The sequence below is a fragment of the Xiphophorus couchianus genome, chromosome 7 (genome assembly GCF_001444195.1).
Source record: "Xiphophorus couchianus chromosome 7, X_couchianus-1.0, whole genome shotgun sequence".
Classification (NCBI taxonomy): Eukaryota; Metazoa; Chordata; class Actinopteri; order Cyprinodontiformes; family Poeciliidae; genus Xiphophorus; species Xiphophorus couchianus.
Genome location: NC_040234.1, coordinates 2110578 through 2124918, shown reverse-complemented (window position 1 = coordinate 2124918; position 14341 = coordinate 2110578). Strand labels below are relative to the sequence as shown.

Genomic DNA, 14341 nt, shown 5'->3' with positions numbered 1-14341 from the left:
TAAAGAGTATGTCGTCTTGATGCTAAAATACAGTCTAAGAACATTCTGCTCTGGTCCTAAACTTAGACGACAGAAACATAGAGACTATGTTTACCAGAGTTTCAAAATAGGGGCAGAGAAAATAAAAAGTCCAAATATATCTGACCTCTAAATCAGTGTTTCCCAACCCTGGTCCTCAGGACACACTGCCCTACATGTTTTAGGTATTTCCTTGCTTCAGTCCAACTGATTTCAATTGATGACTGACTAACAGCTCAGGAAAAACCTGGGTGCAATTTGGAGGTGTGTGTTTGCAGGACATAGAATCCATCCTTTTCCTACATAAATATCTTTTCTACCCTGTCAGAACTGACACACTGAGGTGATGTCTTTGTAGATGAGCAGATGACATGACAAACACACGTTGCATAGTGCTTGTATTGCCATTGCTCTTTCCATTTTAAAGATTATTTTCCTTTTGCGCCATGTTTCTAATTTCTCCGTTCCTTTCCAGTTCCTTTTTAATCTCAAAATTGCTTTTGCAGTCTTCCTACTGCTTTTGTAAAGGCTCTTTCAACAATTTCCAGCTCCTGCTCCATTGTGTCAAACACAAGTTGACTGTTATATTTCTGTGAATGCGAGTCCTACCTGCCTCTTCTGTCATGGACCTGGAAGCTTGGCCCACCTAGAGACTGACCCTGCTGGCCGGTTGCCTGTTTGTGGGACTGAGCCAGAAGCTCAGCAGTAGGAAAATATCAACAACAGTTCAGAGATGACCAATGACAGCATCGCGCTTAATGAGAGCAACTAAAGCAGTCTGAAGGATAGTTATTTTGAAAAGTATTGAAAGATGGCGGTCCAGGCTGTAATGTCTCATGTCTTTGTTTTTTTTTTTTTTTTTTTTTTTTTTTTTTTGTTTTTTTTAATTGCAATGGATTGGCCAGGTGAGGCTTTTCTGCACTTTGTGGATTTACTAAGATGCTTTTAGGCTGTGTGTGTGTTTGAGTGCATGGAGTGTGTCTGACATTTACACTTACTACAAAGCTTTCTACTCGTGTTTGGTTTGCCTTGAAGTTTTTTTTTTTCTTAACCTGGGAACTAATTGTACTGTTATGATTTTTAAAGCTAACATTTTGACTCTATGTGCTTATCCAGTCTATGTAAACTCTGGCTTTTCTTATTTTGTTTCCTTTTGCGACTTTTAGGAAAGCTCATCACCAGGTGTTAAAGTGCATTGTCATTTATTTTTTTGCTCATTATTTTCTGCATTGTGATTTCCGATTAAATATATTAAAAATGTTGACAATGCACCAGCAAAAATCCTATTTACATGAAAGCATTTCATTTTATTTGTGTCGATTTCTGAGTAATTTCTTGCCTGATTCCAGATGACAGCAGGAAGCCTGATACATCTCTCAGCAGTCATGACCCTCGCACTGCTGTACAACTTCGCACCGCACTGAAGAGGCTGAAGGAGATCATGGAGGGAAAGAGCCAGGTACCGAACCCAACAGAACCGCTGACACTCAGAAACAAACAACAGGGTTTCCTTCTTTCCTCACCTCCCTTTTGCTTTGAGATGTCTTGAAGGATATATATATATATATATATATATATATATATATATATATAAAACTTCCTTTTGCGCCATGTTTCTAATAAAACTTCTTATTCTTCCATAAATAAGAAAAACTTTATTTATGGATGAAAGTTGTGGTTGTTATGCTACTATCTATGGCAAAATATGTTCCCTCAACATTCAGAGTTGGTGAATGAATCTTTCCACAAACATGGTCAAAAACATTGTAGTTCAATTCAAAAACATTTTATTTATCCCAAGAGAAATTTAATTGGTCATAACTCATGTAATCAAAGTATCTTCAAAGAGTCATTGTGGATGTCGATGTGGTGGGCAGGAAGGATCTCCTATAGCGATCAGTCTTCCAATGTATCTGGTCGTATCTTAGTAATGTATATTACTAAGGTCAATATATGTGCAGCAAAAACGATATTTCACAGTAACATGACAGATAGGTTAGGGTTAGGTTGACCCTGCCCTTAACTGTGATTAAGCAGATGAGGAAAAGCAGAAATCGTCTTTAATGTGACAGAATACTAAGCCACACCTCATGTTGAAAGGATAATAAAGCAGCCTTTTCCTGGTCATTGTTCACCTTCAGGACAGCGATCTGAAACAGTACTGGATGCCCGACAGCCAGTGTAAGGAATGCTACGACTGCAACGAGAAGTTCACCACCTTCCGCCGCAGACACCACTGCAGGCTGTGTGGCCAGATCTTCTGCAGCCGCTGCTGTAACCAGGAGATCCCTGGAAAGTTCATGGGTTACACAGGTGAGCAAGATCTTAGTCTTTAATCCATATCACCTGACGTGATTTGATCAATATAATCTTTTATAGATCAATAAAATACGTAATATTGTTGTTAGTACTTTTTCTCACGTCTTTGGTTACTTCGTTTGAACTTTTTTCCCCCTCTCCAGGAGACCTGCGGGCTTGCACGTACTGTCGGAAGCTAGCGCTAAGCTACACTCACTCTGCAGACTCCTGCTCCATCGGCGAGGACCTGAGCGCCTTGTCGGACTCTCCCTGCTCTGTGTGCGTGTTGGAGCCCAGCGAGCCTCGGACACCCGTGGGAGGGCGCAAAGCCAGCCGGAACATCTTCCTCGAGGAAGACCTGACCTGGCAAAGGTGAACCCACTCTGAAAACACGTAAAATCTGACACATTTCCAAGGAGTTTCAGCTGGACGTTGAAAAAGCTCTTCATGAGTTCCTCACTCAGTCTAAACTTTGAGCTTCACACCTCATTTAGTGTTGTTTAAAGGATTCGTCGTAGTAAGATAGAATATTACTGAAAAGTAAATTTATTCCCATAGTTAAATGCAGAAAGTGAAACTAATATGATACAGATTTATAGTTCATGTAGTAATTTGGGTTTTTGCTTGTGATTTTGATGGGTGTAGCTTACATCTAGTGGAATCAGATCAATGGAGAGAATAATACAGACATGTTAACCTACTGAGAAGTTTGTACATGTAAATGCTCTCAGCTCAGAGGCTTGAATAACCTTCATGGTTGGTTCTGGTGTCTCTCATTTTCCTCTTAACAGTACTTGCTAGGTTTTCTGTTTTGTTTAGGTCAGATAAGCTTGCTGACCAATCAAGCACAATGTGGTTGTCCCAGCAGACAGGTGTGCCAACACCCTGGACCAGCACCAGTCCTGTAGTTGTTCTTGGTGATTGTAAAACCTTTTGTAAAACACTTTTTCCTTCAAATCAACTTTCAATAAAAATGCATTATACAGTTCTTGGACACAGTACACAACAAGCGTTGTTTAAAAATGTCTTTTTGTGACTTGCCTCCTTGAGGATGTTGTCAAGTCAGCAGTCTTTCCCATGATTGTGTAGGCAAAACCATAACATTCCTGTGTTTATTGGTCTGGTGTAAGACAGTCGAGTTTTCTGAGAAACGTCCAGGTTTTTAAAGTTAATGTTAAATAAAGTACTTGAAATGTATCAGTCTACGGTACATAACATATATTTTGCATTTTTCTATGACATTATTGAAATAAATGAAGTTTTGGAGAATATTCTAGTTTAATTAGGTCAGTGTTTGGACTGAGATGCAGCTGTCAATTGTTTAGCAGGTGTCTGTCTCAGACTAGTGGTGAGAATGATCCTGCTACAGAGCTGGGTTCATGTCAGCCTTAATCCACCATAAAGAAAACATTTAAATTATGACAAAACACAAAACTGTGTAGCTAACCTTTTGGTGCCTTACGTAACAGAATTCAAAAGGACTCCATTCTAACTCTACCTGTACTGCATGCTCTCCTTGACCCTCTTTTCTACTCTTGCTGCTTTCATCTGTTTTGCTTTCTATCGACTTTCCCTGTTAACTTCCCTCTCTTTCTTGTTGACATAGAAAAACTCCTATTGGGATGAGAAAGACGTGAGTCTCGTTGGTTTTTCTTCATCCCCCCCCCCACTTCTACCTCAACATTCAGGGCTGATGCTCTGTAGCTCCTATAGCTTTCCTCTTTGCTCAGATGTACAGCTTATAAATATGACTTGATATAAATAAAGCAGTTCAAAGGGAGAATAAACCACACTGTCTGTCATTAGCATGATTCACCAGGAGCCTCAGAGCAGCGGCCTCGCCTCCAGACTCTCCACCCTGCAGGAGGATGTTGGGAAGTCACCAGCGAGGAAGAGGTCAGTCATTTGCTCCTTTTGGCTTGTTGGTAGTTCTGCTAAAAGAAAACTTGTTTCTTTATATCAGGTCCTCATTTTCTGAACTTTAGCTCATTGCTCTGTTGCAAAAGATATCCAGTGTTTTTGAAACAACCAACCTTATGAAGTGCGAGTCCTCGCACTTCCTGACTAAATTGAGCCGTTTGTCTTCTGGCATTTTTTAGTAGTCACCTGCCTTGTGTTCTATAGTGTGTAGTGATCTAAACAATGCTGTGTATAATTTAGTAGTTCCAAAATATCAGAAAATAGTCATTCCACCTGGATGGACTCCTTGACTTTCTTTGAATATTGTTTCAGAAATTCCTGACTGTCGTATCGTTATTGTAGACCAGAAGAAACGCTTCAATTTCTCCAAATGTGATTGGTTCATTTTGTATTGATTCTGACCCAAATGAGTATCTTTGAATAATTATTTTTTTCTAATATCAATTATATCAAGATTTCAATTGTTTTGAGAATCGTACAAGACAGTCAACCTTCATTCGTGCAGACAGAGCACATGCAGAAAGTAGCATAAGATGAAGTATTGTTATTATCAGGACATTGCTGTGATATTTAAGTAGATATTCTCTATCAGTAGTGCATCGGTGTGATTTACTGTACTATGTTTTACAGTTGTTGGACTCATACTGCTGGTGGCAACTTAGCTGGTGATCCACTTGCATAGACTACAGTATCAATATCTGCTTCTTTTTGTTTTTCAGTTATTGCCTTATAAATCTGAAATCAAATTTCATAAATTATTTGTCGTGTAAGAGTCAATAGATTTCTTAATTTTTCAATTAGGATAAATTCAAACCTTGATTATTTAGAACGGTGATCAAAGGGACCAGTTTTGTTCAAATAAATGAGCAAAACTAGTTCAGAGCAACTCCCAGACAAGAGGGGAGACCAAATAAAAACTAAACCACTCAAAATTTAAAGTAAAACAATTTCTTAGAGAGGAAATGACATCAGACGTTCCAGTGATCAATAAGGTTTGTTTTATACCAATCTGTAGCTGGTGTTTTTGTGAACTCGTATTTTGACGTTCTCAGGTCAGCCAGTGTGACCAACCTATCACTGGACCGGTCCGGAGCCACCCTGGTTCCGGCCTACGACAGCTCGGTCAGTCCGCCCACCAGCCGGGCCATGGCCGGCACCAAGCTTGACCACAGTGAGGAGGAGAGGAAGATCCTGCTGGTGTGTCCTTTGGTCTAAACGTTTCTCTGGTTGTATTAATAGCTCATAGTGAAGTTCACAAAATGAGAGAACTAAATGAGTCTGAGGCTGCATACGGTCTTCACTGGGGGCCCATAGTCTGGACTTTTGGCTCTGGAATACCCTTCTGTCAGACTGTTCACCCTGTGAGCCTTAATGGGCTTTTCAAGGAAATCTTTAATTGTCAGTGAAATGAGAAGACCATGTGCTTAATGGGATAGTTTGTATTTTTTTTAAAATTGGGGTTATGTGGATGTGTTATGATCACTCAGTATCTTGCCTAACCTAGATGACTTCTAAGCATCTTATTTGTGTAAATGCATGACATTAAAATTATGTTAAAATGAAAAACTCAAACGGTTCAACTGAACCTCAGTTCATAGAATTTCCTGCTGCATTATTATCTCTTCAGATGGTCTCCCTGGCAACCCATGCTTATGGCCAAATCATCACATCCCTCTACATCACAGACGGAAGGTTATTCTCTCTGACTGTGACCCTAGCATGGTGTTTGTTGTAAATAACCTGTGACTTCTGCATAAGTAGACGTTCAGTTCAAAGGTTAAATGGTTAAAGTGTTTGAAGCTTAGTGATGATGTTTCAATGTGTATTTGCCTTAATCCTGTTCAGCCTCCATGATAACCATACAAGACATAGATGAAGAAATTATCTACCTCGGGTAAGATACTACCTGCTCATAATCCCCTCCTATTGAAGACTTAATGGAGCTCACAGACGAGAACATGACCTCGCTCGGTGTCCTAGTTAAATAAGCTGGTGGTTTAAATTCCAAATGGTGTTCTGGGTGGGTTTAGGGATACTGCTAAGGAACGGTATCAAATTATTCAAAACGTTTCCTCATAACGTCTGACATCACAGAAACTGTTTGTTCCAGGATTCTTCCCAGCTCAAGGAGCTGTGGAAGAAGATCTGCCACAGCAACACAGGGATGGAGTTCCAGGACCACAGATACTGGCTGAGGACCTACCCCAACTGCATTGTGGGAAAAGAACTTGTTAACTGGTTGCTGAGGAATGGTACCATCTCCACCAGGTAGAATGTCGTTGGGCGTAGGAACGTTTAAGGCTTTGTGTCATCTCTCCAACTAATGTGAGAACAGAAACACTTAAACTGTAATCTGTGTGTAGGGCCCAGGCTATTGCAATAGGCCAGGCATTAGTAGACGGTCGCTGGCTTGACTGCGTCACTCACCATGACCAGCTGTTCAGAGATGAGTACGCCCTTTATCGCCCCCTGCAGGTAGGAGCCCATTTACTTGACACACATGAATAGAAATAGCTGAAACATTTTTTTCTCCTCCAGGATATTTATTGTCTCTCCATCTGTACCAGAGCACAGAGTTCTCGGAAACGCCCTCTCCAGACAGCGACAGCATCAACTCCATAGAGGGACAGTCAGAGCCATCCTGGTTCAAGGACATCAAGTTTGACGACAGCGACACAGAGCAACTTGCCTACGAGTCTGACTACACCGTACCAAGTAGGCATGACAGCCGACAGCGTGGTGAGGCTTAGTGTGTTGGTGTGTGTATTAAAACCTGTCTGTGTCCAGATTCTGCCAGCCCCAGCAAGAGGACATCGGTCAGCAGCTTCCATTCAGCGGTGGACAGCGACTCTGCCTCCTCCATCAACCTCAACATGGAGCAGAACAACGTGAACTTTCACATCAAGAAGCAGTCCAAGTACCCACATGTGCCACCTCCTGCAGATCAGAAAGGTAGGAAGATATATTTAAAGCTCTTCTACATGGATTCTGTAGAGCAGTGGTGCCCAAAGTGAGAACTAAAACATCCTGCAAGTTTTAGTTCTCTCCCTGGTTTAACACACCTGGATCAAGTGATGGCTCATTAGAGGCCCAAGAAGAACATTGACATGGTGAAAAGGTTGTTACTACAACCAGGGAGAGAACTAAAACACGCAGGATGCCGACCCTCGAAGACCAACTTTGGGCACCACTGCTGTAGAGCTTCTGCAATTATTTTTTACTGACTTAAAACTACATCATGCAACTTTTACAAAAAAAAAAACTTTTTACAAATTTGCTAAAACTGTCACTGTGTTGTGACAGTCTAATATGAGACAGATAATCTGTGAAAAGATTGGTCTGCTCCACCTACTCCGCTAATATTGCCATCTGAAGAAATGCACTGCTAATGGTTAAAAACAACCAATCAGAGCCAGGAGGAGGGGCTTAGAGCTGTCGGTCATTTTGTGTACGTGATGCTAAATGTGCTATTGGTGGAAAACAACTTAACGTTCCAGAAAAACAGTTTATCCACCATCATTGCTAGCCATGCTAGCTAGCCTTAGCATTCATGACGTGCTATGTTGAGGTGAACCAGCTGTAGCTTAGCAGAGAGCGAAGGGGAAGCTGTGAATAGCACATACTCGAGCTGATTGATAGTGCTAAGACCCTCCTCCTGACTCTGATTGGTTGCTTCTGATGGAGCAGTGTGTTTGTTCATATGACAGCAGAATTGTAGGAGAAGGCAGGGGAGCCCAAACTTTTCATAGATTGTCTGTCTCATATTATACTGACACGACATAGTGAGAGTTTTAACAAATAAGTCAGAATCATACGTTTTATAAAAGTTGCATACTGTCTAAAATATTGCTGAATATAGCATAACTTTTCTAGTCGAGAATGTGTTGGGGAGAAATTTTTTTCCCGTTTTGCTGCTTCCTCTAGCGCAGCACACTGATGCTTTGCATATAGTGCATACTCACTTTTTATTTTGAAATGATCCCTATTACATTCAGTTCCATTAAGTTTGTTGTGCACACTCTTCCAGCCGAGTTTCTCATTTCGGAGGATGGAGGGCAGAACATCATCATCAGTGATGCCTTCATCAAAGGTAGGAACTCAGCACTAACTCATTCTGCAGTCCTGTTGTGTCACCTGAGCGGCTCCACAGAGCTCTTCCTCTTTCTGAGCTGCTGTTTGTGTCGCAGAGTCTCTGTTCAATCGTCGCGTGGAGGAGAAGGCCAAAGAAATGCTGTTCACTCCGCTGGGCTGGCACCACAGCTCTCTGGATCAGCTAAGAGAGGAGAACGGGGAGAAGATGGCCATGGAGAGGCTGCTGTGAGTGGAGAGCCATCTGTGTCTGTGGTTCATGATTTGCTGTGAGAAGCTGGGATTCAAGTCAGGGCTTCTTGTGCCTTTGGTCCCCAGCTGCTCATGTGGTCTATAAAACCAAGAAGACAGTGTATTTAAATAGATTGTGCTTTTATGAACAGTCCACAGACTAACACTAGTTGTGTAAAAAGTGACTCAGAACAGATTGTTTTGCTCTTTTTAAACACTCATGACTCACAGGCTGTAGCAAATAATTAAACTAGATCCATTTTCTTGATGGATGGATTTACTTCAAATAACATTTTATGGTGTTTGAAAAAAAATGTTTTCTATTTGCAGGTAGATCACATCCATGAATATTTTCCAGGCACATAGTGCTATTTAATAGCACAAAGTCAAGCAACTATGTTGCCTTCAGTTGCTGCACATATCAGATATGACTTAAATCACAATTTAAATTTTTCTTTAACACTTTGAAATTGGGATTGTGTCTCTTTAGAAACTCCTGCTCTTTCTGAAACTCTGCCTTCAGGAATTCATTACAACATGACACACTGTTCTTAACCCCTTGGATATGTTTCTGGCTGTTCTGAGCAAAAGTTATCAGTTTTTTGCTCTTCCATCATGGATACAGTGACTGACAAATAATCTGTCTGATCTGTTCAGCTCAGCCAACCACAGCCACATGATGGCGCTGCTGCAGCAGCTGCTCTACAGCGAGTCTCTGTCTCTGTCCTGGAGGGACATCATCGTTCCCGTGGTTCGGCAGGTGGTTCAGACGGTCCGGCCCAACGTTCGCAACTGTGACGACGACATGGACATCCGGCAGTTGGTGCACATCAAGAAGGTCAGACAGGCTGTTTCACCTCTGAGTTTGGAATATTAAGAGGGAGTTTGGACAGCCTGTCAGTTGTTTTCCAAAGTTCCCAGTGGTTCACTGGAATTAGCTGAGATGTTTGAACTGAGTGTGCTCTCCAGGACGCTCAGCTCTTCTAGTTTTTCTAGTTTCAGTTTCGAAGTAAGTAAAAACATATGATGGAACCACATCCTAGAGCAGAGATGGTAAATCAAGACCTGATTTTGAGGAATTTATTGAATATTTTTCCATAAACATTTTCATTTGAGCCGTTTTATCCTTTTATTATTATTACAACCATAAGATATAGTTTTCTAACTAGTATTGCTAATATATTGTTTTAAATATTTATGAATAATTTCTCCTTTTATTAATTCATTTTTATATTTCATTTATATTTAGAAGTATTCACATTAGATTTGTTTTGGATATTATTTGTATCTGTTAGTTTATTTATTTATGAGGTTTTGTGTATACATTTGATACCAGAATCAAACACCAAATAAAGATGCACCTTTTTTTTCCTCTCTGTCTGAAACATTTTCTGTTTTAGGTCGAGTAGAATTATCAAAATTATTTCTGTTTGCTAAATGACAGAAAACTTAGCGAGAACAATTTTGGGGATTGTTTCACAACTTCCTTTGAATTCAGAGGTTTATATACAAAATTACTGTCTCTTTAAACAACGAGGGAAAACCCAGATGATGATGTCACAACTCTGGATAGTTCTGATAGGTTAACTTAGACATGTAAATCTTCAGATTGTTCTTAATAGATTCACTTCAGACAGTGAGAAACACAAGGGTATGTCTTTTTATTCAGTATATGTAAACTTCTGGTTTTGTCTGTATATGGTGTAGAAATTCCTTTAGTTTCCTGCACCACATTCATGCTCCTGTGTGATGTTGAACAGGTTTAATCTGGTTTGGTTTGTAGGGGTTTCATCCATGTGGCACGGTGGGGCATTGGTCTTTTTTTTGAATCCTGTAAATCACTTTGTGTTGCACACCGTTGTAGGAAAGGGATCATTAAAATAAAGGTGAAATGACTTCTTGAATAAATCTCACGTATCTTTGTGGTTCAGATTCCTGGAGGCAGGAAGTTTGACTCCATGATGGTAAACGGCTTCTTGTGCACCAAGAACATCGCCCACAAGAAGGTAAAGGCATTCTCTGTCTGGCTAAAGTTTCCGTTGTTGAACATTTTGCACCAGCACAAATGCAGGAAAGGGTTCTGGTAGTCAAAGTATTCAGTCAAAGTGCTGTTATTAAAATGTAATTCTCACCTGAAATCAGATGAACTCCTATATCAAGAACCCCAAGATTCTACTGTTGAAGTGTTCCATCGAGTACCTGTACAGAGAAGAAACCAAGTTCACCTGCATCGAGCCCATCGTGCTCCAGGTGAGGCGGTTACTCTGACACGAAGATGCACGAGTCACGTCTCTGTTCTAAAACTCTGGTGTCATTGCCACCTCCGCTACAGGAACGGGAGTTCCTGAAAAACTACGTTCAGCGGATCGTAGACGTCCGCCCCAATCTGGTGTTGGTGGAGAAGACAGTGTCGCGTATCGCTCAAGACATGCTGCTGGAGCACGGCATCACGCTGGTCATCAACGTCAAATCGGTCAGTGGGACATGTCCCAGCTATCAGGTGGTCGCTAATGTTCTCTGCAGAAGCACAGAAGATGAAGAAATCAGATGCCCTGTGATCAGAGTAGTTCTAACCTGACTACTCCTGCTGAGTGTAGGAACATCTGTTCTGTTATTGCTGGTCAATTTTTAAAAGATAGTTGAAGTTCAGCTCAGCACTTCTCTCTCCAGTAGAGGATGGTTGTGTACAGTGTAGGCAATTTCCAGTAAGCTTCATGAGGTCAAACCGGCGCATTCCATCCATCACAAACAAACGTCCAGACCCTCTGGACGAAGCAAGGTGTAGAACAAATGGCTGGTTTTTACTAGACAGTCTGTGCTTAGTCCAGATTATAATCTTGAACAAAATGTCATTATCCCCAAAATGGTGCACTAATAAATTGGCCCATATTTTCTTAATCTTAGTGATCACCTTGTACTTAGATGTGAAACCAATTTTATCTACCTCTACCAAGGTCTGAAAGAGAGAGGGCTTACTGATGGGGCTGGTAGTCCTGCCCACCAGATCCTGTCTGCATATTGTCACCCCACTGTTGAACAATAAATGGTATCGACCAAATGAAGAATCGGTAGGTCAGGCTTTTTAAAGATTGGGGATTGGCCAGAAAACTGCAGTGGTTGCACCCTGAATCCTCAACATAAAAAGTTGTTTCTTTTCTCTAACTACAGTGAAATATAATGGCAATGAATATTTTGGATAAAAGGACTATCCCAGTTTGTTCTTGATAGGTTCCTTAATGGAGAGTAATAACTTGTTCTTTCTCTATGGTAGCAAGTCTTGGACCGAGTGAGTCACATGACTCAGGGGGACCTGGTGATGTCCATGGACCAGCTCCTCACCAAACCTCGCCTGGGAACCTGCCACAAGTTCTACATGCAGCCCTTCTCCCTGCCCAACAGTAAGATCCTCTGTCAGCTGCCGCCGCTGTCTGTCAGACATGCAGTCATTCCTCTCTGTTTTTTTCCAGACGAGTCGAAGACTCTGATGTTCTTCGACGGCTGCCCGCCTCACCTGGGATGCTCCATCAAACTGCGCGGCGCACCAGAGTATGAGCTGGCCAGGGTGAAAGACATCATTATGCTGATGGTGTGTGTTGCCTACCACTCCCAGCTGGAGATCTCCTTCCTCATGGACGAGTTCGCCATGCCGCCCAGCTTACTCCAGAGTGGCTCCTTCCCGTGCCTCCTGGAGGGCTCTACTGCCGATGAGGAGATGGACGGAGACAGCATGGAGAAAACGGCAGTGAGCGATAACTCTACATTGGGGGAACAATCCGAAGACGCACCTTTCCTGGAGTCTTCAACTAAAACTGAAGATATAGATATTCTCAGAGTCACGCAAAACCCCCAGTCGGTTCTGTTCTCTGTCCAAGAGGAGGCTGGAAACTCTGAGACCAGGACTTCATCCCCATGCTCCAGTCCTGCGCCCCCTCCTCTATCCATCTGTCCTCAGTTTCTTGTTGAGGAGGAGCAGGAAATGGGCTCGGACACTCTGGTCGGCACCTCTGAGGGGGAGACGGTGGGAGAACTTGGTTTGGAGGATGAGGAGCGCTCAGACACCCCCACCCCTAAGCTATTCCGAGACCCCTTGCAGGATGACACAGGGATGTTCATCGCCGAACACGTGGACTCCTCCGACGACCGCCTCAAGTCCATCTCTGCTGTGTTTAAGCACGAGCTGAAGGACATCATCCTGTGCATTTCCCCCTTCATCACTTTCAAAGAGCCATTCCTCCTCACACCGGGGGGCATGCACTGCCCCAGCAGGGACTACTTCCCTGAAGAGGTACTGCTGTCTTGACTCAAAGCTCAGGATTGGAAACTAAAGCTTCCTTAGTTTGTTGTTACCCCTTGTATGTGTTTGTCTCTCTTGTAGGTCTACCTGTCTCCTCTCCTCAACAAGGACCTGAAGGAGCTGGACGGACGCAGAAAACGCCAGCTGCTCAAAGACTCAGCTCCATCCTCCGCGGCCAGCGGACAGACCAATGGCACCACCCAGCCCAGACCCACCGACGTACTGCCCTGCCACGGCCTCACCACCACCCGCATCGTGGATCACCTGAGCAGCAGCCAGGACCTGGCCAGAATGTTGGCAGACTACAGAGCAAAAGGCGGCCGGATCCGAGGGAAAGAAGCAAGCGACCCGTTTGGCTCTGCTGGCCCTGCTGCTTCTGGCGGCAGCAGCCAGAACCGGGCACCAGACGTTCCGGTCAAGGCGCTCGGAAAGGCCGATAGCGAGGAGGAGAAAACGGGCAAACAGAATGACGTGAACTGGAGCTCAAAGGTACAATTTATGGATAAAACACTCTAGTTCCTTTAACCTCCTTAAAATCCTGAATTCCTTAATTATATCTGGACTGTCTTCAGCTAGTCTGGACAAATCTGGAAAATTACTGTTTAGGCCTGGATAAGTACTTAAGAAGGAAAACTTGATTATGGAAAACAATAGATTTTCCAGAATCCATTTGTTTTTTTGCATTTTCTACTGCTCAAAGCTAGAGTTGGACGACATAGCTGTAAAACATCTCATGATATAAATGTTTCATATCAGTTGTTAGATAATTATTAATTAGTTACTTGTTTTAATATCCTTTCACTCCACACCATTTTTAGCCAGTTATGAAGCTTGGTGGCAAAACATGAGTTAAATTATCAAAATTCTACCACACATACTTTCTATAGAGGGATAATTTGTTTTTGTGTAAACACAGCAGATACACGTGCAAACTGGCTGCAGAAAAAGTAGGCAGGCCTTTAAATGCTCACTGGTTGCCATGGTTACCCACATTAGCTGGCATGCTGTCAGCGTACTACAAGTGTTTATCACAACATGATGAAATAAGTTATGCTACCAAGTTAACATTAATAAAACACCGGACAACTGCACAAAGCTGCGTGCAGGAGGCGATCTGCTCTGGTGGCAAATTGTAAATTATCTACTTTTAAGTAAAGTCATGACTACTGCTATGTAGACATGACTTAACTACTTAATGCTGCTTCTTGAAGTGCAGCAAGCTTCCATAAAGAAATAAAACAAAGCTGTCCTCCTTGTCAACTTAAAAGTTTTCAGGGTGTCTGCCTCATAAACTGTGAGCTGGTTCCACAGGAGAGCAGCCTGATAATAAAAAGATTTGTCTCCTAGTCTACATTTTGAAATTCTAGGAACCAGAATTCCTAGAATCTGAGACCTGCAATCTGAGAGTAAAGTGCTCTGTTAGGAACATCTGGACCAATCAGGTTTCTGATATATGATGGAGCTGATTATTAAGAGCTTTATGCGAGAAGG

At 42.2% G+C, this 14341-nt stretch overlaps 1 protein-coding gene across 5 annotated transcripts in view; it reads left to right on the top strand.

The window, feature by feature from the left end:
* The window catches only part of pikfyve (phosphoinositide kinase, FYVE finger containing), a 32874-nt gene that overhangs the window by 8665 nt on the left and 9868 nt on the right, over window positions 1-14341 (top strand). For 2 of the 5 annotated variants that reach the window (XM_028023693.1, XM_028023688.1), the window contains exons 4-23: window positions 912-923; window positions 1368-1477; window positions 2160-2331; window positions 2481-2688; window positions 3923-3949; window positions 4123-4212; window positions 5289-5433; window positions 6347-6504; window positions 6600-6711; window positions 6804-6951; window positions 7024-7188; window positions 8264-8326; window positions 8424-8553; window positions 9214-9394; window positions 10488-10562; window positions 10699-10806; window positions 10889-11029; window positions 11828-11954; window positions 12024-12841; window positions 12932-13339. In XM_028023693.1, coding sequence (XP_027879494.1) covers window positions 912-923; window positions 1368-1477; window positions 2160-2331; window positions 2481-2688; window positions 3923-3949; window positions 4123-4212; window positions 5289-5433; window positions 6347-6504; window positions 6600-6711; window positions 6804-6951; window positions 7024-7188; window positions 8264-8326; window positions 8424-8553; window positions 9214-9394; window positions 10488-10562; window positions 10699-10806; window positions 10889-11029; window positions 11828-11954; window positions 12024-12841; window positions 12932-13339 — 3398 coding nt within the window. The remainder of the gene's footprint in view (window positions 1-911; window positions 924-1367; window positions 1478-2159; window positions 2332-2480; window positions 2689-3922; window positions 3950-4122; window positions 4213-5288; window positions 5434-6346; window positions 6505-6599; window positions 6712-6803; window positions 6952-7023; window positions 7189-8263; window positions 8327-8423; window positions 8554-9213; window positions 9395-10487; window positions 10563-10698; window positions 10807-10888; window positions 11030-11827; window positions 11955-12023; window positions 12842-12931; window positions 13340-14341) is intronic. The other 3 variants (XM_028023689.1, XM_028023690.1, XM_028023691.1) reach the window with 3 other exon arrangements.